This window comes from Biomphalaria glabrata, chromosome 13 (assembly GCF_947242115.1).
Source record: "Biomphalaria glabrata chromosome 13, xgBioGlab47.1, whole genome shotgun sequence".
NCBI classification, from domain to species: Eukaryota; Metazoa; Mollusca; class Gastropoda; family Planorbidae; genus Biomphalaria; species Biomphalaria glabrata.
The window spans coordinates 4,186,047-4,213,235 of record NC_074723.1 but is presented as its reverse complement, the minus strand read 5'-3'; the positions used below and the strand labels follow the sequence as shown (position 1 = coordinate 4,213,235).

The 27,189-nt window shown below is 37.8% G+C and overlaps 1 protein-coding gene across 17 annotated transcripts in view; it reads left to right on the top strand.

The window, feature by feature from the left end:
* LOC106077909 (neprilysin-1-like) overlaps positions 1 to 27,189 on the top strand; it is a 109,211-nt gene that overhangs the window by 64,456 nt on the left and 17,566 nt on the right. For all 17 annotated transcript variants that reach the window (XM_056007943.1, XM_056007940.1, XM_056007934.1 and 14 more), the window contains 5 exons: positions 7,922 to 8,124; positions 13,645 to 13,824; positions 16,591 to 16,677; positions 18,451 to 18,584; positions 23,977 to 24,070. In XM_056007943.1, the coding sequence (XP_055863918.1) occupies positions 7,922 to 8,124; positions 13,645 to 13,824; positions 16,591 to 16,677; positions 18,451 to 18,584; positions 23,977 to 24,070 (698 nt within the window). The remainder of the gene's footprint in view (positions 1 to 7,921; positions 8,125 to 13,644; positions 13,825 to 16,590; positions 16,678 to 18,450; positions 18,585 to 23,976; positions 24,071 to 27,189) is intronic.

Genomic DNA, 27,189 nt, shown 5'->3' with positions numbered 1-27,189 from the left:
TGGGTTTTATTCCTAGCAAACAAGAGACGTATGTATTTATTTTCTATAGAAGGGAGAAGACTAAGAAAAAGTAAAACCAATCATTAGTAAAAATACTGATAAGACAAAGTCCACAAAATATACATAACAGTCATCGGTAACAACACATAGTGCTCATATAGATAATAAAGATAAAGTGTGCATATTGAAAATAAAGGGATGTAAATTAACGAAAGTAATTAGATGCATTTTGAGAATGTTAAAAATACCAACTGTAAATAAATTAAAATATGCTTGATGTTAGAGAAGCTCTCTCTCTCTCTCTCCTTCCGCCTCACTCTAACTCACTCCTTTATTCTCTCTCTCTTTTACTCTATCTAAAACAGTCTCTTGTATTCACTCCTGTCCTCTCCTTCAGTATGTCTGACTACCTTAAAAGTTTTCGACGTCACTTCAGAGATAAAAATTATTACGTCCCTGTTATGGAGTGTGTGTGTGTGTGGTGAGGGTGGGTAGTGGCCAGCGGTTGGTTGTGAATGATGCAAGATGGGTGTCAATGTCGTCTGCGGGCTTAGTTAGGGCAGACGACTCCAAAACGTGAGCCTGAAAAGTGTTATTGTAGTGAGCTAGATTTTGTTTAGAATAACATTAAATATTATCACTAAATTCAACTACATTGATTTCATTTTATCTCAAGTTGAATTTGTTTATATCGTAATAAACGTTCTATATTTAGTTTTGTTCAGTAAAGAAGTTAGTTCAAGTTTTATACGTTCAGATTATACGCCTATAGCGGTTCAGTTTTCTACCAGGAGTTGTGGGCTATACGTCAACGGCCGTCAACAACTGTCCCCAAAAATCCTTCAGAAAGCCAAGGGACGACAGATCGAAGGGTTCGAACGTTGACCCAACGTGATGTAAGTCTGAAGCGCAAACCACACGACCAGACAACTGTCCTATTCTCTCCTCTCTCTCTCTCTCCTCTCTCACTCTCTCCGTTTGGGCCAGTTGGAGAGGCGGAAACATCCCAGAGAGAAGTGTATGGATTTCAAAGAAGTTGATGTAGAGAAATAAATATTTAAGGCAAAAACAACAACAACAACAACACACACACACAAACATATACAAACCAACTTCGTTTCATTGTTAGTTTGGAGATTTTTTTCAGACCACCACGTGAATGTTTTCGGTTGATTTTCAATTAATGATTAATTATTAAAATTATTCCAGGGAGTCGCGGTGGCTGAGTGGTAAAGCGCTTGGCCTTCGAACCGGGGGTCCCGAGTTCGAATCCTGGTGAAGACTGGGATTTTAAGTTTCAGAATCTTTAGGGCACCTCTGAGTCCACCCAACTCTAATGTATACTTGACATTTGTTGAGGAAAAGTAAAGGCGGTTGGTCGTTGGGCTAGTCACATGACATCCTCATTAACCGTGGGCCACAAAAACAGATGACTTTTACATCATCAGCCCGATAGATTGCAAGGAGAACTTTTTCTTTTTAAATTATTACATCAAAATCTCTGAATCTGTAAAGCTACTATAGTGTTCAAAAATACAGAGACTATATGTTTACTTTTATTTATACATATTGAGATATGTATTGACTATACGGCGCTTTGGTCTTCAGCTTCTCACCAGGAAGTAACTGGCCTGATCCCCTAAGACTCATTGCGTGAAATCCACCATTAGGTGGCGCTAGTGACAGCCATTTAGTTTAAATCACCGGCTCAGGCTGGCCACTGTCCGACTAATCTCTAGTCATATTTCAGTATTAGAATCTTTCTACATCTTGACACCACTCCTACCACTGGTTGATGTAGAGTCATTAGATGAAAGGTTCTCAAACTTTAACAGGACACACTCATTTTGATCCTTTGATAAACGAAGCAAGTCTTAATGTTAATATTACTGTCACATAATTGTCACATATACTTCTTGCTGGTTACTACTAAGAAAGCAATATAAAAATGAAGAAGCTTTAATTTAGACAATTTTTTTGGTTCGATTCTTTTAATTAATATACATTTAGATAAAAATATTTAAATATATATATATATATATAATACCCTTTTCAGACATAACGATCTATAAAGCTCATCTATTTCTATGGTCGATGGTTAAGGAGGTTTGTCATGTGGCCAACACCACGACTAACCACTGTTGCTTTTTCAAACTAAAGTCAGGAACCGAATAGAGATGGTTAGACCTGGGGGCGTCCCCAAAAATCCCCAAGTTGAATGTCTAAGTCTTCACTGAGATTCAAACCACCCCTACACAATTAACTAAAGCGTTATAACAAGAAAAACATCTTATCTTATATAATACAGACGTTACTTCAAAAAAGAAGATGATTACGTCCTACGCGTCATGCATTTAGTCATGCATATTAACCAATGACTTAAATTCTGCCAAGTCACTGGTTTTCCTGGCTAGCTCAGGCAACCCATTCCATGCTCTAATAGCACTAGGGAAGAAGGAGTATTTGTACAAATTTGTCCTAGCATATGGGACGAGGAATGTGCCTTTATCTTTGTGTCTTTCAGAGTATTTTATTAAATTTTGTTTTTGTATTTGAAGATTATGGTTCAGTGTTTTATGTATTATTGCTACTTTACTTTTGAGCCTTCTGTCCTGAAGGCTTTCTAAATTTAGTGATTTTACTAAAGGTGTTACTCTAGTCAAATGTGAATATTCGTTTGTTATGAATCGCACTGCTCTATTTTGTGTCTGTTCTAGTTTCTTAATGTTTTCTTGAGTTGAGGGGTCCCAAACAGAGGATGCATATTCTATTATTGGCCTAACCAAGGTTAAATAACATTTTAGTTTTATGAACAAAATAATTAAAAAAAAAACAAAAATGCGATACCTCTTTTATACTAAAGAATGTTAGATTAAAAGAAAAAAAAAAAGGAACATTTTTTACCCCGTTCCATTCCTCGCCGCCTTGAATGTATAAAATCTACTACACTGTATTATATTCCGTAGTATTAAACTATGTTAACAATGCCCTCGAGATCTCCATAATAAAACTTTGTATTTCTAGACTTCTATATTGCTGGGATGAAAGAGAAACCAGACCAGACAATGTTCCCATTAAAGCCAAACGTCCAAACAGTAATGGGAGATGCATGATCTATATTTTATGACTACATCCTATTTCTTTCTGTCTTCGGGGAATAATATCATATATACTGACTATAAAGAATATTGAAAAGACTATTACAAAACGTACACATTTTTAATAAGCTTACATCAACTCTGTCTGTCCGGGACAAATTTTGAGCACGTTATTTCTCCCACACACATTCTCGGATCAAGTTGAAACTTTACACCCAGTGGTTCCCAAACTGTGTTCCGCGAAACCCTCGTCTTCCGCGAGGCCTGAATATGTGTTCCGCGAACTACTGGAGTAATTAACTAGTAGGCCACCACGTGAATTAACCTCGCGAAAAAAATAAGAAAAGTGTTCCGCTAAATACTCAAAATGGGAGAAGTGTTCCGTTAAGGAAAAAGTTTGGGAAACACTGCTTTAGACAATTAGATAAGCACAAAGACCAACCGCCTTTACATTTGCCAACTAATGTCAGGTACCCATTAGAATTGGGTGGACTCTAAGGCAAAACAAAAAAACAAAACGAAAAAACACAAGTTCAAAATCCAGCCTTTTTCGAGATTCAAATCCTAGACTCCTAAGTTCTTAAGCCAAGCGCCTTACCACTCAGCCACCAAGCAATTAACATATTAACCTACAGCAAAGTAAAAAAAAAAATTACACAAAATTTGGCCATATTTTTTTTTAATGTATTTAAATATTTTGACATTTTTTTTAATAATGACGAAACTTATCAAAGTTTGGTAACTCCGGACATGATTAGATCAAAGGTCATGGGTTAAATGTCAGCTTTTCATCACCTAAATTTGTTTATGTTGCTGGTTGTGTAATTTGACATTTACAGAGGATTGGATGAACACCCTGGCCAGATTTTTTATGTAGAGTAGATCTAATACTGACACCTTAGAGTAAACATAGACCGAAGCGGAATGCATATTATGGGTAATATGAAAAAAAAAAACACACGATAATATCCCTTTTTTTTTCGCTCTAAAGAAATGCTTGTTTTTTTTGTTTTTGTTTTACATGTTTCGGGGGTTCCTTCAAAATGGAGGATTGTTGCACCTATGCCCAAACCACCAGCAGGACGTGATGACAGAGGGCACGGGTTCGAATCCGGGTCAACAATTTCATAATTTTATTGATTAGATTGAAGGCGCGGTGGCTGAGCGGTAAAGCTCTTGGCTTCCGAACCGGGGGTCCCGGACTCGAATCCTGATGAAGACTGGGATTTTTAAGTACGGGATTTTTGGGCGCCTTTGAGTCCATTCATCTCTAATTGGGTACCTGGCATTAGATAGGGAAAAATATAGGCGGTTGGTCGTTGTGCTGGCCTTGTTGACCGAGGGTCACAGATACAGATGGCCTTTACATCATCTGCTCTGTAGATCGCAAGGTCTGAAAGAGGAACTTTACTTTACTATTGATAACAGTCAACAGGGGCGTAACTAGGGATTTGGGGGCCCGGGGGGATTGACCTCTTTGGGGGCCCCTTACATTTTGACATTCGACATATGACATGGGATAATGTACGCAAAAATATATACGCCCCAAATCTAATTGGTTCAGTATATCAATAAACTTAACAAAAAGTAATCAAGACTCTTTTAATGAATAATACCTTTATTTATTAGTTAAATAATGCACAAGTGACAAATCTAAATTGATATCGCTTCACGTCGTGCATTCTGTGCAGCAAAGACATCTATAACATTAACTACATCGATACTTTCTAGTATTTGTAACTTCACTGACATTAAAGCCATGATAAGCCTTTCTTGTGTCATTGTGCTCCTGATATAGCTTTTGATGAACTTGAGCTTTGAGAATGATCTCTCACATGACGTAATGGAAGTGGCCTGGGTTAGCAGTATTCGGAGGAGGTTGCAAAGTTTGAGCACACGTAATTACCATATGAAGCCTGATTCCTCAATATGTCTATTGGTGATTGTATTACTGGTTTGTTGATGAAAAGTGCTCGTGCATCAATGACATCATTGAAAAAGCGATTTGCCATTTATTTCATCATACAAACAGGAAAATTAGCACAGTTTGTCATAAGCGGGTCTTCATCTAACAGGTGTCTTGGTTTTAGAAGAAACCCAAAGGTATCCATTTTCTTTCCAACCTTTATAATCTGCTCTTCATCTCCATATGAAATCTGTCCAGCACTTCTGTCGCAACACGTTTGAATTGCAGTTCTATTGACAGTCCTACATTATAACTCAACTTCCCATCAAGTCTTTTCTTTCTCTGGTTGTTTTGATTACAGTGATTCCATAGTATTCACTACCTTCTTTTGCTTTTTCGATGGATTGGGTTTTTGTCAGTTTCTCATCATTTTGCAGAAAGCATGAAAGGGTACTAATTTCTTTAGCAGCTTCCCGTATATGCAGTCCAGACTTTTGTAGTTTCTTCTGAACTATATTAATTGGGCGCAAGAGCTTTGACCAGAATTCAAGATAGGCAAAAAATTCGTAATTTTCCACTGCATGAAGAAGATTCTGTGCTAATATTATATGGCATTACGTCATTGTTGGTTGTTTATGTTTTGTGCGAAAGCAAAAGGATTCAGAGTACACAAAAGTGGGAAAGATCCATATCTCGTTATGCTCGAGTATAGAAATACTCCGATAAGTGGACTGCCGTATTCACCATCACAACTGCTGACGAGTAGAAGACTCAGGGAATCATTCCAACTGATCCCAAACTATTGAAACCATCGGTAGCTGAAAATGCAGAGACATTACTCAACGAACGACAAATGAAAAGCAAAGTGAAATACAATGCAAAAGCAAGACTACCTAAAGATTATACTGTCGGAGAGTTCGTCTAGGTCAAACATTAAATTAAACCATTATAACGTATATAAAATAACAGGGTTTTCGTGACCTCCTGATTTTCCAGGGTCTCCAGGAAATCTCATTAAAGGCAAAATATACGATAAAGTTCTGAACTTTTTTTAATTTATTCAAATCTCCTGAAGAATAGACGAAATTGAAATTTTGGGGTGCCTATAAATAAAAAGGGGCATTGCGAGCTTTCATTTGATATAAATTTATTGCAAAGACGAAAGTAGGCCTATTTTCTAATTCAAAAAAAATAATTTTGACATTATGCTCATCCCTACCCAGACTAGGCCCCGCGCGATCCGTTTCGTTTAGGGCGGCCCTGCTAGTAGATATCACTTTTAAGAACTTTAAAAGGAAGGGTGTGATAATAACTTCAAAAGGAATGATGTGCTAATATTAAATGATATTACGCCATTGTTTGTGGTTTATGTTTTGTGCGAAAGCAAAAGGATTAGATGGAAATAAAAAGAGAGTTTCCATTGGATTGAGGAAAGATGAATAGAGGGGTAATAACTCGAGTGTGAAGTTTAATTCTGAAATTATAGACGCCAAACCCGAATAATGGACTATTCTAGCATTATTAAGAATAACTTTTGGATCTGTTATACTCGATTCTGTAAATTTTGATTCCAGGTTAATTAGTGTAGCCATAAAATACTCGACATTTAGATCTATTATTAGTAAAGGTAACAAAATACCTGGAATTCGCTGTATATCATGCAGTTTTATACGTGGCAACAACGTTTAAAATGTAAAACTAACTTTAAAAAAAACTTTGATCTCTGTGGGAAAAAATATTTTTAAAATGTCAACAAAGTCAACGTACTGATAGACCTAGATCTAGGTTTAGTCTTTGTGATAAATTTAATCCATAAATGTTGAAAAAAAAAAAGACACCCGTTGACACTATTTGTCAATCAAATATATTAATTTATGTATTTACAATAAATTTCGAACACCCATTTGGGAGGGGGGGCCCGGGGGGATTTTAAAATCCTCCCCCATCCCCCCCCCCTTAGTTACGCCACTGACAGTCAAGAGTGTTTGACCACACGACAAGGCAACCAAATGTCGTGTCTAATGTAGACATACACAATTGATTCCATTATGGACATTTAGAATTACCATAAATTAGACATAAGAAAGACACGTAAGTCTACTCCTTTTTAAGAACGCATCCTCCGCCTTTGCCTAAATTGTGAAAATATTCGATTTTTTTCATTGCATTTTATATTGTTACATACCTTAACTGAGGCAACTTTACGAAGGAACAATATAAAGATGAATGATGTGAGGACCCCAAAACCAGTATTTAGTAAGAGCGATTAGTTTGCTCAATAACTAATGAATGATACATTTTAAAAAATGGAATTTTTTTACCCAGCCCCGATTGCCGTTCTCCCTATCCGAAAAGATTCCTGGTAAAACGAGTGTATAAATATACTTAGAGTAAATAAAATGCTAATGATAGTCATATAGATCCAGATTTACAAAATTTTTAGCAAAATGTATGTATTTATTTAGCTCTTTAATGAATACATGCGGAATGCCCGCTAACTTATGTGTGTTCCAGATATGGATTGTCTAGACTTCAAAATCAAATTTATATTTAAATTTTACTAGACTTTCAATAATTATGACGGTCAAACCCTAGTTTGTAATGTGTGGCCGATTAGCTAGTAATTCTTTGGCAAAAATATATAAACAGACACATTTATAGGGAAAGGCGTTAGAGCCGTTTTTGAGTTCCGTGTCCATCCTGGTTTGTTTTTTTTTGGCGGTTTTCGTTTTGACCCGATGAAGAAATTGCAAGCTGAAAAGAGCAATTGTGAAAACGGGAAAAGAAGATTACTGTGTATAGTGGACCCATGAAAATCTTCAAAGTTTATAGTTTTCTAGCATTTGACCTGGTCACTAACCACACAGACAAAAAAATATCTTACCGCTGCACTTACCCATAAATGTGTATGTTTTAGCTCAAACAGATATAATCGGCCTTGAACCGATGAAGGCTTTCATTAATGACCTTGGTGGCTGGCCAGTTCTACGCAAGGAGCCTCGCAATCAGAACTACGATGTCCTGTCTCTCCTGGTCAAACTTTTTCATCAACACACCAAGATCATCATTGAGCAAGCAGTCGCCCCTGACGACAAGAACTCAGAGGTGAACATAATCCAGGTAAACGAATTTATGTCCATTATAAGATGATAATAAGATGACAATAAGGCGATAATTAAAAATATAAGTTAATAGTAAGATTATAATAAAATGAGAAAAAAAGATGATAAAAAATTATAGCATTGTGATAGGCCGTGCCCTTGTAGTTGTTGATGGCTGTCTGACTTCAACAGATTACTCTGGATTTCTTGTACTGTGTACAGGTGTATTATATGTGTTTAAACTGCAATAGAACAATGCCTACGCATTAACAAGGTTAAAGGACTAAGTGCAGACCGTTATAGACTTGAATGAAGTTTAATACTGAATAGGCCACAGTCGAGTCCCTGCCCGTAATACGAAGCTACCCATCGAAGTCCTAACACCCACTGACTAGTCTAATCTATATATATAATTCTCTTCATGGCTCAAGAGTTTGGTCAAGAAGTAAGGGAAAGATCACTCTTTTATTTCTGCAAGTTGAACTAGAGTTACCCTACGCACAAAAAGTAGTACTCACCCGTCACAAAATAGCAGGGCCGGACTTAACCATTGTGGGGCCCTATAGGAAACGGAAGTCGCTTTGCGTAGGTGGTCAACGATTCACTGGCATACAGCAGCGTAGTCATAACGCATGCCTTGTTTCTGATGTATCTAAAGGAACGGCTAATGCCGAAACAGTTTGGAATCAGCGGCGTCGCAGGCTCTGCTCCTGTGCATGCTGCAAGCTGCCTATGAGTGGCCTGCTCCTGATTTTCCCACAGGGTAAACTCCCAAAGCCTTTCCCATGTTTAGGTAAAGCAGCAGCATCAGAGGTTTGAGTTCAGAGTTTTCATACTCTTAGTAAATATGCAAATGATGAGGCAGACAATCCTCAACTAACTAAACTATTATGATATGGACTATCATTACGGAAACCACATGTGGCTACTATCACCAGGGGCGTAACTAGGGATTTGGGGGCCCGGGGGGATTGACCTCTTTGGGGGCCCCTTGCATTTTGACATTCGACATATGACATGGACTAATGTACGCAAAAATATATAAGCCCCAAATCAAATTGGTTCAGTATATCAGTAAACTTAACAAAAAGTAATCAAGACTCTTTTAATGAATAAAAGCTTTGTTTATTAGTTAAATAATGCACAAGTGACAAATCTCAATTGATATCGCTTCACGTCGTGCATTCTGTGCAGCAAAGACATCTATAACATCAACTACATCGATACTTTCTAGTATTTGTGACTTCACTGACATTAAAGCCATGATAAGCCTTTCTTGTGTCATTGTGCTCCTGAGATAGCTTTTGATGAACTTGAGCTTTGAGAATGATCTCTCACATGAAGGAATGGAAGTGGCCTGAGCTAGCAGTATTCGGAGGAGGTTGCAAAGTTTGAGCACACGTAATTACCATATGAAGCCTGTTTCCTCAATATGTCTATTGGTGATTGTATTACTGGTTTGTTGATGAAAAGTGCTCGTGCATCAATGACATCATTGAAAAAGCGATTTTCCATTTATTTCATCATACAAACAGGAAAAGTAGCACAGTTTGTCATAAGCGGGTCTTCATCTAACAGGTGTCTTTGTTCTAGAAGAAACCCAAAGGTATCCATTTTCTTTCCAGCCTTTGAAATCTGCCCTTCATCTCCATATGAAATCTGTCCAGCACTTCTGTCGCAACACGTTTGAATTGCAGTTCTATTGACAGTCCTACATTAGAACTCAACTTCCCATCAAGTCTTTTCTTTCTTCTGGTTGTTTTGATTATTATTATTATAGCTTTTATATAGCGTTACTTTCATGCTTATAGCATGCTCAGAGCGCTTTGGTCCAATCTAGGAATTTTCCGTTCTGCCTTTAGGCGCTCAGTAAACGCAACTCTGCCCGAGTCGGGTGTGGAACCTCGAGTCCCCTTCTAGGTAGCCAAGACAAGCCAAGTTCAAGCGCACTTAGCCTCTCAACCACGCTTCCCACAGGGATTACACGGAATCCATAGTATTCACTACCTTCTTTTGCTTTTTTGATGGATTGGGTTTTTGTCAGTTTCTCATCATTTTGCAGAAAGCATGAAAGGGTTTTAATTTCTTTAGCAGCTTTCCGTATATGCAGTCCAGACTTTTGTAGTTTCTTCCGAACTATATTAATTGTGAGCAAGAGCTTTGACCAGAATTTCAGATAGGCAAAAAATTCTTAATTTTCCACTGCATGAAGAAGATTCTGTCCTAATATTATATGGTACTACGTTTATGTTTTGTGCGCAAGCAAAAGGATTCAGAGCATACAAAAGTGGGAAAGATCCATATCTCGTTATGCTCGAGTATAGAAATACTCCGATAAGTGGACTGCCGTATTCACCATCACAACTGGTGACGAGTAGAAGACTCAGGGAATCATTCGAACTGATCCCAAACTATTGAAACCATCGGTAGCTGAAAATGCAGAGACATTACTCAACGAACGACAGATGAAAAGCAAAGTGAAATACAATGCAAAAGCAAGACTACCTAAAGATAATTCTGTCGGAGAGTTCGTCTAGGTCAAACATGGCAGAAAGCAGTTATAAAAAACATTCAGCACCCAGATTTTACATCATAAAGACAAACGGAAAAACATACAGAAGAAATCAACGCTTTTTGAATAAGAGTTTCGATGAAGACATCTCTGGGTACTATGATACCGATGGAGACAATGAACTGCAAACTGTTGGAACAAACGAAACAGACAGTTATAGACCAACGTCTAGAGAACTTGTTGTGCCAGTCAAGACAACCAGAAGTGGACGAATTGTTAAAGTTCCTAGTAGACAGGGCCGGCCTTAGGCCACTGCAGCCTATGCGGTCGCAGTGGGCCCCGCGCTTTCATAGGACACGCGCTAATTCTAAGTGTACATTATTAAATTAAACCATTATAACGTATATAAAATAACAGGGTTTTCGTGACCTCCTGATTTTCCAGGGCCTCCAGGAAATCTCATAAAAGGCAAAATATACGATAAAGTCCTGAACTTTTTTTGAATTTATTCAAATCTCCTGAAGAATAGACGAAATTGACATTTTGGGGTGCCAATAAATAAAAAGTGGCATTGCGAGCTTTCATTTGATAAAAATATATTGCAAAGACGAAAGTAGGCCTATTTTCAAATTTAAAAAAAATAATATTGACATTATGCTCATCCCTACCCAGACTAGGCCCCGCGCGATCCGCTTTGCATAGGGCCCCGCAAATGGTAGATATCACTCTTAAGAACTTTAAAAGGAAGGGCGTGATAATAACTTCAAAAGGAAGGATGTGCTAATATTATATGATATTACGTTATTGTTTGTTGTTTATGTTTTGTGCGAAAGCAAAAGGATTAGATGGAAATAAAAATAGAGTTTCCATTGGATTGAGGAAAGATGAATAGAGGGGTAATAACTCGAGTGTGAAGTTTAATTCTGAAATTATAGACGCCAAACCCGAATAATGGACTATTCTAGCATTATTAAGAATAACTTTTGAATCTGTTATACTCGATTCTGTAAATTTTGATTCCAGGTTAATTAGTATAGCCATAAAATACTCGCCATTTAGATCTATTATTAGTAAAGGTAACAAGATACCTGGAATTCGCTGTATATCATGCAGTTTTATTCGTGGCAACAAAGTTTAAAATGTAAAACTAACTTTAAAAAAAACTTTGATCTCTGTGGGAAAAAATATTTTTAAAATGTCAACAAAGTCAACGTACTGATAGACCTAGATCTAGATTTAGTCTTTGTGATAAATTTTTAATCCATAAATGTTGAAAAAAAAGACACCCGTTGACACTATTTGTCAATCAAATATATAAATTTATGTATTTACAAATAAATTTCGGACACCCATTTGGGGGCCCCCCCTAGGTGGGGGCCCGGGGGGATTTTAAATTTCTCCCCCCCTCCCCCCCCCCCTTAGTTACGCCACTGCTACTATCACACATCACAGATCTTTTATAAAAGATAATGGCAGTTGCGACACTCCGTGGGCCACTTTGTAAGAGAATTTTATAAAAATCGTTTATATTACATTTCGGACATTGCTGCTATTTTAAAGCAGCTTAAAGGGAAACTCCGATGGTTTTTCAAATTTGAGTTATAGACATATTTAAATTCTGCGTAAAAAGTTGAAATAGTAAACATTTTACCATTTTTTATTTAAATGCTTAGAAATATTTATATTTAATAAAATTAGTCAGTAAATTCTTGACATCTCAAAAAAAACGGGGTTCATTTAGATTTTGTTATTAGGTTAGGCATACGTCACTTCCATCAACAATACTGAAAGGCAAACTAGATTTGACCAATCGTATCGTTTCATTCTTACAGTAGCTGTTAGGCTGTTAGGCTTAGTGACGGCCTAGTCAATCGCTATGGTACTGTTATATATAGATAGTAAGATTTAAAAGCATTAGGACAACCAACTCGAGAAAAAAAGTAACATTTTCATCTAAGCCCCTCCCTGTCCCAAGAAGTAAATAGATCGCAGGTCTGCCTGATTTGAACAAACTGGTCAGTGTAAGGCTAGTGTAGTCAGTCATGACAAGACAACCAAGTGATAGTGTTTGTTGTGTGTTGAGTGGTCAGGCGAGAAGATACACACTGCCGTGGTTAGTCAAGCATGTAAATCTCCTTTAACACGCATTGTTTTCTTTGCTTACAAGATCCTAGATCTAACTGTTGAGACGAAGATATATTTCTTTGACGAAAATGTAAACGTAACTCTATGGTCTCCCGTTATACAATAAGTCAATAGATTAAATTAGTAGGCTAGTGTGACGTCACATAGAAACCCGATGAATGTTTGACCGTTTTGGATACGCAGGAAAATTACGTCAGAAAAATATCAATTACTAAATTATTATTGCAAATAAAAACAAAATAATAATATATTCATTATCTGTAAATCAAAACACATATTATATCAAAAATTGTCATAACCATCAGAGTTTCCCTTTAATAGTCCATTGCATTGGCCCATATACCTCAGAGCCAGCCCGTCCCTGCTTTCTGTGAATTTTTTTTTTGGTGTTTAGTAGTGTTGCATTTGAGGCCCAAAGAAGAGCAATGGTTAGAGACGAGAACAGAAAACGTATAGAAAACGTAAATAGACCCCTGCTGGACAACGGTTTGTTTGCATCAAGTGTGGGAAAATATGTATGTCGCAACTGGGTTTGCGTGGTCATGTCAAACACTGCACTCATTCTGAGTCTTCAGGATCGAAGACTTTTGTCATTTATTTATTTTTCTGTTTGACATGTTTCGGATGTTCCTTCTGAGTTGAAAATAATTTACTTCATAGTCCAAACCTCTCGCTGGACGACGGGGGTGGGGTGGGGGCATCGGGCAGGGTTTGAATCAGGGGCCATCGAGACGACCGAACAACAGTTCGCGCGACCTTATCCACCAATCCACCAATCATTGGTGTTATCGTATTTCACGTTTTTTCCTTCTAGGCTAACCAATAATGAGTGCTGTTACATTCGACTCCTGTTCAACATTATTCATGTTTGTTTATTCCCAGTTGGACCAGGCCGAGCTTGGCATGCCGTCTCCAGACTACTTCCTGTCTGAGAACAGCAACAAGCTGCAAGTCTATCAAGCCTATGCTCTTGACGTCACCAAAATGCTCAACGCCACGGACCCGGTGCTGGCCGAGAGAGACATCCAAGAAATAATAGCTTTTGAAGTACAGCTAGCCAAGGTGGGTAGACCTAGATGTAACAGGCTTACGTTCAAACTTCTTATGGACCTCATTCACCAATCGTAAACAAACAACATTTAGCCACGTGGTTCGTCTATCTCTTCTATACAAATTACGTCATAAACACAGGCTGTCACGTGAGTGTAGGGAGAGCCAAGGTAGGTATCTAAACACAACAGAAAACAAATAGTTCTGCTGCTTCGTTAACTAACTTCATTGATCTTTTACGTAAGTTTCGAATTGTGTGTGTGTGTGTGTGTGTGTGACTATTTTTATACAAATATGAATGGACCTCATTCACCAATCAAAGGCTCCCGGGCCGGATGGTATCACCCCCGAAATGCTTAAGCATGTAGGGGGGAAAGGAAGGGCCGTGCTCTTGGCATTCGTAAATAGAACCTGGGCAGATGGTCAGGGCCTGGAAACGTGCCACCATTATTCCTATACCAAAAAAGGGAAAAGATGCTTCCACAAGATGCTGAGGGCTACAGGTCCATCTCACTCACATCTTGTGTGGTAAAGATGGCTGAAAAAATGGTAAATGAGCGTCTGGTTTGGTGCCTTGAGAGTGCCCGTCTTATAGCTCCAGAACAGGCTGGTTTCAGGGCTGGAATGTCCGCTATAGACCAAGTCAACATCTTTGTGCAGAGCGTAGCAGATGGCTTCCAAAGGACCGAAAGCACATACGCAGTCTTCATTGACTTAAAACAGGCATATGATAAAGTATGGCGGCCTGGTTTGCTTCATAAGATAAGAGCCGTGGGGGTGCGGGGACGGATATATTACTGGATTAGAGACTTCCTACAAGAGCGTACAATAAGAACAAGGATGTACGGAGAAGTCTCAGGGGAAATGACCCTCGAGCACGGCCTCCCCCAGGGCTCCGTCCTGTCATGCGCCCTTTTCACGGCCTTCATAAATGACCTACCGGCTCAGCTAAAATGGCAAATGCTGCTATATGCTGATGATATTGTCCTTTGGAAATCCGGAAGGAGTGCAACCTCTATACAAAAAGTGTTACAAGAAGATCTCCATACGCTCTGCTCATACACACAAAAATGGAGGCTAGAAATAAACACCTCCAAGACGGTCTATTCTCTGTTCACGCTCGGGACCGGCATTTTCGGGCAACCTTTCCAGCTCTCCCTCAACGGAGTGGCTCTCAGCATGGAAAAGCTACCCAAGTACCTTGGTGTAACTTTAGATCGCAAACTAAAAATGTGTGAGCACATCCAGGATGTTGTAAGAAAGGCCTCAGGGAAACTTTGCATTGTGCGGAAGCTGGCATCCACGAAGTGGGGAGCCCGAGCAGACATGCTCCGATCCCTGTATTTAGGAGCAGTCCGATCACAGATAGACTACAGCCTACCTGTGCAAATTTATGGCTCTAGGACTGCTCTTGAACAACTTGATAAAATACAGTCCCAAGCACTAAGATTTGTCTGTGGAACCTTTAGGACAAGTCCAGTAAATGCGGCTGAAATAATGGCTAATATAGGTCCACTAACCCTTAGGAGGGAAAGGTCAGTACTGACCTGCTATGAGCGGTATAAAAGGCTGGATAAATACCTCCCAGCTAGAAAACTAGTGGATGGTTGGAGATGCAGAAGACGTATCCAGATGCAGTCTTTTATGCATCATGCCACTAGACTATCTGATGAAGCTGGCCTCTCCACCAACCGACAAAACATTCAACGCTTTCATCCCCTTCCCCCTTGGTGTCGCCCAACAACCCCAGACATACGCTTGAAATTAGTAGACCCTAATGCCACTAAGCAAAGCCGTTCATCTAACGACCTTCAAATCCTAGCTCTGGAGACCATTAATACCTTCAAGCCCAGTGCTATTTTTGCATACACTGATGGGTCGGCATCAATAGATTCTGGAAGAGCAGGCTATGGAGCCTACATCGACTTTCTTGGCTCTTACACAGTCAAAATCTTTGGACCATGTGCTAGTGTTTGCAGTTTTGATGCGGAGACCATGGCAGTCTGTGAAGCCTTAAAAGTCATTGACTCTCAACTCGGCGAGGGACATTTGAGGGCAACACAGATTGTTGTGGTCACTGACTCAAAATCTGTACTACAGACTTTGCAAAGCCCCTGACCATGGCCCTCCAATATCAACAATGTCATCATGGCTTCACATAACATCAAACAATGGTATGGCACCCCTGTAATAATGCAGTGGGTACCGAGTCACATAGGTGTGACTGGCAACACAATCGCAGACTCTTTGGCCCACCAGGGAGGGCAAATTCCACCCATTGATCTGGCTGTAAGCTTTCATCAAGCCCTGGCTATAATACAAAAAACAGAAATGGAAAAGTGGTTTGAGTGCTGGGACAAGTCCCAAAAAGCCCGTAGAGTCTGGGAGCGCATGAGGCGCCCTGACCGCACTCCCCGTGGTGGAGGCTGTCCAGGCCTGAGCAAGCTATTATAGTACAGTGCAGGACAGGCCACTGTCCTGTTGGCTCATATTTCTCGCGGCTATGGCCAAATTTTGATTCACGGTGCGGGGAAGAAGAGGAAACCGTGCCTCATATTCTGTTTGACTGCCCCAGACTTGCTGATCTCCGTCTCGACTGGTCTGGGAAACCCAAAATTCTCGACCTGTATGGCGACATTCTGTAGAAAATAGACTAGGCTAGTTATACCCTGTACATTTTTTAAAGAATGTGGGAGGGGGGGGGTCCTCCTTATTTATTGTTCTTGCTATTGGTCTTGTTCAACATTTGTGTAGACATTTATTCTCTTTCTATCGCAGCTGTATATTCCCAAGTCACTCCGACGTGATAATGAAGAAATGTACAACAAAATGACCATCAAAGAATTTTCTAAGATGGTTCCAGAGGTAAGCTCTATCTAGATTCCATACTCCAACAAGATGTTTAGATTCTTAGAATCTCATGAAAAAAAACAACACCTAGGTTTAACAATATACATAGAAACCTAGGTTCTAACAAGATTCATATAATCTCATGAAAAAAACCTAGGTTCCAACAAGATTCATATAATCTCATGAAAAAAAACTAGGTTCCAACAAGATTCATATAATCTCATGAAAGAAACCTAGGTTCCAACAAGATTCATATAATCTCATGAAAAAAACCTAGGTTCCAACAAGATTCATATAATCTGAAAAAAAAAACACAACTTTTCCAACAAGATACATAGAATCTCATGAAAACTAAAACACAGTGACTTCAATTAGAACCATTGATTTGTACTAATGATAATAGTTAATTAAAGAAGTTAAGTCTTTTTTTTTTCTAAATCAAATGACAAAGTGGCAAAAAAAGAAATAACCAAACATGAGAGAAAGAGAGAGAGCGAGAGTGGCAGAACTTGTGAGAGAGATAGAGAGAGAGAGGGAGGGAGAGAGAGAGAGAAAGGGATAGAGTGTGTATTGTGTAATATAAAGAATTATGAAAAAGAGACTGTGTGAAAGAAATAGAGAGAAGAGAATAGACTTAGTGTAAAAAGAATGTGATGTGATCAAATTTAAAGCTAAACAAGGTTACAAAAGACAGTTTGTGTGGAAACACAAACTCAAAATCGGCCCCCGAAGTGGTCCACCCAGGCAGGCTTCAATATTTTCAGAAAGAACATCCGAATGAAATTATATCAAAGACAAATGAGAGATAAGAATAAAGAAAGAAGGTTAACAGATCTTGTGTAGTGCCCCAACGGTCCAGCAGATCAAAGGATAGGTGAAAGTGAATGTAAAGTTAGATGTGAACCTGGCCTAACTAGTTCCCCTTTCAGACCTTGTGGTCTATAGGGCAGATGATATAAAGTTCATCTGTTTTTGTGGCCTACGGTTAACGAGGGTGTCATGTAGCCAGCACAACGACCAACTGCCTTTAATTTTCCCCAACTAATGTCAGATACCCATTAGAGCTGAGTGGACTCAGAGGCGCCCTAAGATTCCAAAGTTAAAAATCCCAGTCTTCACCAGGATTCGAACCCGGGACCCCCGGTTCGGAAGCCAAGCGCTTTACCGCTCAGACACCGCCCTCTCCTGGTCTAACTGATGTCTTATAATTGATCTATTTTTTTGAAAAGGCTCAATCTCTTATTCAAATCCTCAAAAAAAAAAAAAAAAAAAAAATTACGCAATATAAAAAATGTTTTGGAAAATGAAGCTTATAATATTACTATTCTTTTTAAATTAGGTCTAACTTATAATGCATACTAATTAGCTTTTTCTCTTTAAAAAAATACTTGCATAACTGATTTTAAAAATTAGATTTTTCGCTTTCAGAAAAAAAAAAGTAGCCGTTGCTTCAGAACTTTGAATGGTCTAAAATATTGTGATGTCCGATTTTCAATATCTTTTCTAGTTTACGAGATCTAAACGGGACGGACGGACAGACGGACAGACATTTCACACAAAAGTAATAGCGTCTTTTCCCCTTTCGGGGGCCGCTAAAAATAACGTGTACAAACAGACAGACAGAGTTGATATATCATACATGTAGTCTTAGCATCTTTGCAAATAGGGCTACAAAGACTCCTCTTCAAAGCTGAGTTATAAAAGTAAATAGTGGACTGGACACCTATAAAACCATGTTTTCCCCCACTCTGTATTATGCATATTTCTTCCACCTATTGTATTCCTCAGTTCGATTGGGTGCGCTACTTCCACGAGAGTTATAAGCCCGTGGGGTTTAACATCACAGAAGATGAGCACATCATTGTCTACGCGCCATCTTACTTTAAAGGCTTTGGTCAACTCTATCAAAGAACAGATAAAAGGTGAGTTGGGCCTCGGGACCCTTCTGTTGGGTTCCGTGTGGATGGGCCTTGGGGGCATTCTGTCGAATTTCTTTGTGTTCGATCTGGGGTTGAATCGGAGTTAATTCAAAAAAATGCTAAACTAAATCAGAGAGAGCCAGAGGGTATGAAAGCGCTGGCGGTATTTCATTCATTGGATTTTCCTGTTAAATAAAATTTAAACTAATGTCTATTCTGAGTCGAATGGTATTGTGGTAATGAGTCGATTGGTATTGTAAGAATTTTTCAATAACTAGAAACTGTACCTAAATGTTAAGAAAGTAAATGCAACTGTATTCTGCCGAAAGTTGTGCGTCGTTTGTTATATGTAGATTTAAGAAAAACAACAACAAAGGTTTAAGATGTAAGCGACTAATAAAATTCTTATTGCCGGATTTAGATTTGAAGATGTCCTAAACTATTTGAGATATGGGGGAGTCCAGATATCAGTACTAAATATTTCTTGAGAACCCTTGATTAATAAGTCCGGCCCTGATCCGTTTGTTTAAATAGATGGCACCTTTCAATTCCTTTAGTTGTCATATTCACTTCACCTTAAAATATTTCATTACACTTATTCATTTTCTAAAATAGATATCATGGATTTGTTGTATTATGTACTGAAGAATTACGAATTAAAGCTTCTTTAGAATTGTCACTCTAGATATGCTGAACATTTGGAGTGAATCTTTGCAAAAGTGACGTGTACATTTGTAAATTTAACTTTGTATATTTAAATTGTAGATTTACCTTTTGTAAACATTACTTTCTAAAATTACATTAATTCAATTGCAATTCAACCTTGTGAAATAGTAAAGATTCTTTTAGATTATTATTTTGTGAATGTAAGTTTAGACCTATTGATATAATTTTAAAATGTTGGTATGGGAATGTAAATTTTTCGATATAATATATAAATGTAACAGTGAGCAGGACCGGATGTACTTGTAGTCTCTAGGCAACACAAACTATAGCTTAGGGTCCTCGAGAAATACTTAGCACTGAAATATAAAGTCTGAATTTTAGCTTACGAATAGTCCTAAAAGGGTCCTATATTTAATAGATAACGTCCTTTGAAAGCCTAAATGGGACACTGACTAGAAGCATAACTATCATCTCATTTTATTTATAGCGCGTTGTTTAAAATTACTAAAAGGGAGTAAACATTTATACTCTGTTACTACAGAAAAAGATATTCTAAATCTATCTTTTATACACGTTCAGATATAGAGTTCTATATGAATGATAAAGGAATGAATGGCATAGGAATGAATGGCATAGGAATGAATGGCATAGGAATGAATGGCATAGGAATGAATGGCATAGGAATGAATGGCATAGGAATGAATGACATACGAATGAATGACATAGGAATGAATGGCATAGGAATGAATGACATAGGAATGAATGACACAGGAATGAATGACACAGGAATGAATGACATAGGAATGAATGGCACAGGAATGAATGACATATGAATGAATGACATATGAATGAATGACATAGGAATGAATGACATAGGAATGAATGACACATAAATGAATGACACAGAAATGAATGACACAGGAATGAATGACATAGGAATGAATGACATAGGAATGAATGGCATAGGAATGAATGACACAGGAATGAATGACACAGGAATGAATGACACAGGAATGAATGGCATAGGAATGAATGGCATAGGAATGAATGACACAGGAATGAATGACATAGGAATGAATGACATAGGAATGAATGGCATAGGAATGAATGACATAGGAATGAATGACATAGGAATGAATGACATAGGAATGAATGACATAGGAATGAAGGACATAGGAATATATGACATAGGAATGAATGACATAGGAATGAATGACAGAGATTCTTCTTCCTTAGTGTCATAAAACTCGCAGAGCTTTATTTTTTTTGTGACGGTACCTACCGTTACGGCGTACCGGCACCTTTTTCATTCTGGAGAAAAATTATTACTTTTCTTGTATTTTAACGTTTATTATTAATTTATTAGTAGTTAAAAGTTAGGCAATCAACTAGTGAGTACCGCACCTATTTGTATTTTACAAAAAAAACACTGCATAAGAGTATGGAATGCACAGCCTGAGTCAGCCAGGAAAACTAAAGACTTGGCAGAGTTTAAGTCATAGATTAACATGGCTATTTTGACGTGTAGACAGGCCTGGTATGTATTTATCCCCTTTTTTGAAGTAACAGCCTGTATTTTATAAGATAAGATAAGATGCATAAGATGTATACGATACAGCGTGCAAGAGTTAAATTCATAACTCAATAATCTTCAACAATGCAATCCAATACTACACTGAATAGACTTTGTAAGTTTCGTTTTTCTTAGAATACAAATAAATAATTCATACTTCTGTGTTTACAAGTAATCTAAATGTCGTAGCTCCCAAGTTTCTGAAGAATTATCTTCCTTTCAAAACGAAAAAAGAAAAGAACTTGAGTTGTCTCCCATTGAGCTCGAGTTCCACTGTCTGGGGAATTCTGATGTATTTAGCCGACTCAAATGATTTTTTTTTAAAAGAGTTTACAAAAAAAAAAAAAAACGACAACCAAAAATAAAAAGATGTAACTTGAAATGCGCTGAAGTTATAAGATAATACATCTACTTTAGCTCCTGTATGTTGTAAATATAAATGCAGTCTGGTCTGTAGGGAATATACTGTCAAGAAAATTGACCACAATTTCAATGAGATTCTGAATATTTTTTTTTTAAATTTAAAAGCTTGAAACTTTCAAAGATACATCCAATACATAACATAAAAGTGTATGTTATAAAGAAATACAAATATAAAGACAATTATACATAACGCAGTATATACTTTTCATAGCCTATCTCTGTCGTGGATACATTCCAGTCCAATGTGGCAACAAGCAAAGCTACAGTTTTCACTGAAGACATGCAACATACACATTTTTTTTACATCATTTTCGTCTTTATGAGAATAGTCCATACATTCTCATACTAGTCACCACTCGCAATCTATTATATATATATATATATATATATATATATATATATATATATATATATATATATATATATATATATATATATATATATATATATATATGTCAGTTACCACTCACTCATTGATCACGAGATCTCTTAAACTGTTGCACGTTTCCGAGTGAAATTTCTTGCACAGGTTCATATCTTATATTTCTAATGTTTAATCTGTAGAAAATAGACTAGGCTAGTTATACCTTGTAAATTTTTTAAAGAATGGGGCGGGGGAGGGTCCTCCTTTTTTTTTACTGTTCTTGTTATTGGTCTTGTTCAACAATCTTATCTTATCTTATCTTATATAACACAGACGTTACTTCAAAAAAGATGATGATTACCTCCTACGCGTCATGCATTTAGTCATGCATATTAACCAATGACCTAAATTCTGCCAAATCACTGGTTTTCCTGGCTAGCTCAGGCAACCCATTCCATGCTCTAATAGCACTAGGGAAGAAGGAGTATTTGTACACATTTGTCCTAGCATATGGGACGAGGAATGTGCCCTTATCTTTGTGTCTTTCAGAGTATTTTATTAAATTTTGTTTTTGTATTTGAAGATTATGGTTCAGTGTTTTATGTATAATTGCTACTTTACTTTTAAGTCTTCTATCCTGAAGACTTTCTAAATTTAGTGATTTTACTAAAGGTGTTACTCTGGTTAAGTTTGAATATTCGTTTGTTATGAATCTCACTGTTCTATTTTGTGTCTGTTTCAATTTCTTAATGTTTTCTTGATTTGAGGGGTCCCAAAAAGAGGATGCATATTCTATTATTGGCCTAACGAAGGTTAAATAACATTTTAGTTTTATGTTCTTATTTGATTTATAGAAATTTCTTTTAATAAACCCCAATGCTTTGTTTGATTTTTTTTATAGTTTCATCAATATGGGAATTCCATGACAGTTTTTCATTTATTATAAACACCTAAGTATTTTTGCGTTTTTAGTCTGTGTTACTGGTTTACCACGAATAAAATAAGCGGAATTAATTTGCTTTAGTTTTTTGTTTCTCTTAATAATTGATATTTTTCAGGGTGGAAAGACATGCTCCAATTTGATTCCCATTTTGTAATTCATTTTACCTCCTAGACGCTCACTATGAACGTTTTTTTTGACAGAACCACATCTTTGGGACCGCAATTCGCGAAAAACCGAAAGCTTTCTTTCAACCTTTGTTTTTTTTTGTTTTTTTCGGTATTTCCTTCAAAAAGCCGCAGTCTACTTATAAAGCATTTTTTTAAATACCACGAAGTATCGGACTGATGCAAGTTTATTCAATGCTCCAAGACTTAAGGCAAGGACCAAAGTAAAATATAACTGCATCAGAGTTCTGCTTTTAGCAGACGATTATGCCCCAAACGCCTCAAACAAAGAAAACCTTCAAAAGAGCCTGTCCATCTTCGCCATCGCCTGCAAAAATTTTGGGTCTCACAATAAATGTAAAAAAGAAGTTCTGCACCAACCTCCTCCAAATAAATCTGCCACAGAACCAGACATTCTTATAGATAGCCAGAAACTAGCAAAATGTTAGAAAGTTTGTCTATCTGGGAAGCACCGTGTCAGCAATGCCAACCTAGATGACGATTTAGACTTCCGTGATGTATGTGCGAGTGCTGCATACTAAACAATAGAAGATCTTTATGCATTTTGACTTACTTATTTCCTTTAAACATCCTGGGGGAAAAAACGATCTATTAGAAAGTTAGCGCAATTAATCCTGAAGATACCATACCCCCCTACCATACCTATCCCTTAGTCTGTTGGACCGTTGGGGCACCATGCGAGATTCGTTGACCGTTTTTCTCCATTCCTCTCTGTCTTTTGCTTTATTATTATCCATCAAATAAGTTTATTCCTTCATATCTTCAGAATTTTTTTTTTGCCTTAGCTAGAAAAAAAATGAAGGAATAAATTTAATTGATGGATAATATCCATTTATTGTGAAAAGGCCGGAAATGTGTACACTTTAGACCAATTCCTGCCGGACGGAGGACTGGACCCCTTTTTTTTTGCGGGACATCTGGTAACCCTGCGCTATGCTAGACAGGACCAAAACAGAATGATTTGAAAATAAACAATTTCCGCCTAAGTATGACAGCAGTGAAGATATAAAACTGTTAGGCTGGGGAGGGACACTAGATGTTTTTCTTATCATTTCATCATTTGAAGAAATATCCCCATTTATTCTGATTCCACTGCGTAGAGATTGTGCCTACATTTACAACAATTTATGCTGTATCCTTTCATTGTAAGTGTAGGCTACAGAGTAACGAGTAGAGATTGCTTTTCAACCATGTTTATAAATATTCCATAGGGGCTCACTTTCATCTTTCTCTGTTCTCAGAGTGATAGTGAACTATATTCTGTGGCGGAGCATCATGAACCGAGTGCCGTATCTCCCTAAAGAGCACAGGAAAATCAATACCGAGTTCTCTAAGGTAACTCATTACATTACAAATCCCCTCTTCAAAGAATGTGTTGGTTTAGCCTGTTTTTGTGTGTTGGTCACTGACAAACAGATTCCTCCGCTGACTTGTACCTTTAAATAACCCCCAGCAGAGAACTGAATGACAGGGCGGAGGGATTTTGTTGAGCAACAAACTGGCAAGTGAAGAGAGAAACACTGTTTCAATTCTTTCAGTGTTGATTCAGTCCTAGTCCCATGTATGAAAAGGTTGATAAATAAAGGGACGAAACAAACGGATTGAATCAATGCACATTTATATATCTAGGAATGTATGTACGCATGTATCTATATATCTGTCTGTATGTATCAAAGTATCTTTGCAGGTTTGTATCTATCTGTCTGTCTATCTGTCTGTCTGTCTGTCTCTATCTATCTATCTATCTATCTATCTATCTATCTATCTATCTATCTATCTGTCTGTCTGTCTGTCTGTCTGTCTGTCTGTCTGTCTGTCTGTCTATCTATCTATCTATCTATCTATCTATCTATCTATCTATCTATCTATCTATCTATCTATCTATTTCTATTTCTCTCTCTATCTCTCTCTCTCTTTCTATCTTTATCTTCATCTATGTCTGTGTGTGTCAATCATATCATTTAGACCAGTCTTCATGGAGATTCGAACTAGGACCCCAGGTTTGGAAGCCAAACGCGTAAAAAATCAAACACTGCGCCCCCCCCCCCTAGAGACTTTTTCCCGCTCGGGCACTCGCCTCTCAAGCGATATTTATACAAATGTGCAAGTATAAATAAATTTTCAATAGCGCTTGAGTTGTCGCCGATTAAGAAAATTAAACTGTTCATATGATTATGATCTGTTAAGTCTAGCCTGCGTTCAACTCTAACCTGTACGATTAGTGTCCACACATCCAAGACGTAATATGTCTAGTTGCGCGTGTTTTTAAATGACATACTTTGTGAAATTCATTATATCGGTGAAAAGTTTTCATTAACATTTCATGTTCTGTTGTAAATTGAAGCTTCATATCAAAATGTCGAAATTCGGCCATCAATTTTATTTTGTTAAACTTTTTGTGTTAGTTCTCCTCAAATTCGAACATCTTAATTTCATTCCTGGAACATTGTAAAACATTGATCGAAACCCACAAGACAAAAGCAATTGAATTGTCTTGCCGTAAGCTGACAGGATTTGAAAAAAAAGGGAGGTAAACAAAAGAGACCTGCATTATTTCCCTTTTGATAAGACTGTATGTGTAGCGAATTCGAATAAACATTTCTCTCCTTAAATGTAAAACATTTGCTTTAAAACATTTGTTTTTTGTGTCTGTTAATATATGTAATGGTGGGTGTGTCTTGACTCAAATTGACTGATGCAAAACATGCGTTGTGACTAGAATGCTATTTCTAGAAGAATGGACCGCGTGTGTATAAGAGGTGGTCATCTGGTGAAGGAGGAGAAATATAGTAAACAGCAGATTTAAATGTGTTAAAAGATAATAACAAATCATTCAACATTTTTTTTATATATGTCGGCTCCTCTCCATTACGACTATAACAGATCTATTTATAACTCATTTAGTCCACTTTCATTCAGGGTGTTTCTAGTTCACTTGTCGTCACCGAGAAGTCCATGAAAGCTTAACTCTTTCTCTCCTAATCGACGATACCATCGTTGATTTTGACGTCATTAAAATAAATTAATGTTTAATTTAATAAACTTGACTTTGTGTTACTAAAAAGAGCATGCATTTCCCTTTAATTCTATACCAAATACAACATTTTCTGATAACAAACAACAAAGCTATTGAAGCTTATTATAACAGGGGTAGAGAAATAGTAATGAGCAAAATAAAGAATTCCTTCGAAACGTGGAATAATAATTACGGAGAGAAAGAGCTAATTCAAAACGCGCTGGTCGTGCGTATTTGTTTGTATATTTACATGTGTAAATGTTGTCCATGTTTGCAACGCTATTGTTATAGTACTGGGGCCTAAACCAGTACGATTCAGAAAGGATGGGCCCGTTAGCCTTGGCTGGCCACCATTTTAGGAGAAGGAAAACTCTGAATCCAAACCTCCGCTGCCTTGTGGCTATTCCCTAACATGGAAAAGCCTTCGGTAGTCTACCCTGAGGAACAATCAGGAGCTGGTGACCCTAAGGCAGAATCTACAACGCTAATGATTCAAAACTGTATGGGCGCTCGCCGTTCCTAGGAACACTTCAGCTGGGTAGATAGAGAGAAACTGCTGTGTGGTCGACATCGTTCCGACCATAACTAATGCCCAGGCTTTCATCTCGTTTATCCAAAGCCCAAAACTTAGAAGGTGCTGAGGTGGACATTTGTAGTCATATTGAAATGTCCATTTGTTTGGACCAATAAAATTATTTTATCTAATGTTATCGTATTGAAAAGATTAAGTGCATTGTGATCATATTAGTGTGTGTGTGGGGGGGGGGGGGTAGCTTGAACTCATGTATGTGTGTGTGTTTGTCAAGTTCATACATACTCCAACAAAGTGTGAGTCTGGTTGGATTAGCTACTTGCAGGCCTACTCACATCCCAACACTCAACTAGGTGTGATGTAGCTCTGTACAGCTAATCGAACCATCCCAACACTCAACTAGGTGTGATGTAGCTCTGTACAGCTAATCGAACCATCCCAACACTCAACTAGGTGTGATGTAGCTCTGTACAGCTAATCGAACCATCCCAACACTCAACTAGGTGTGATGTAGCTCTGTACAGCTAATCGAACCATCCCAACACTCAACTAGGTGTGATGTAGCTCTGTACAGCTAATCGAACCATCCCAACACTCAACTAGGTGTGATGTAGCTCTGTACAGCTAATCGAACCATCCCAACACTCAACTAGGTGTGATGTAGCTCTGTACAGCTAATCGAACCATCCCAACACTCAACTAGGTGTGATGTAGCTCTGTACAGCTAATCGAACCATCCCAACACTCAACTAGGTGTGATGTAGCTCTGTACAGCTAATCGAACCATCCCAACACTCAACTAGGTGTGATGTAGCTCTGTACAGCTAATCGAACCATCCCAACACTCAACTAGGTGTGATGTAGCTCTGTACAGCTAATCGAACCATCCCAACACTCAACTAGGTG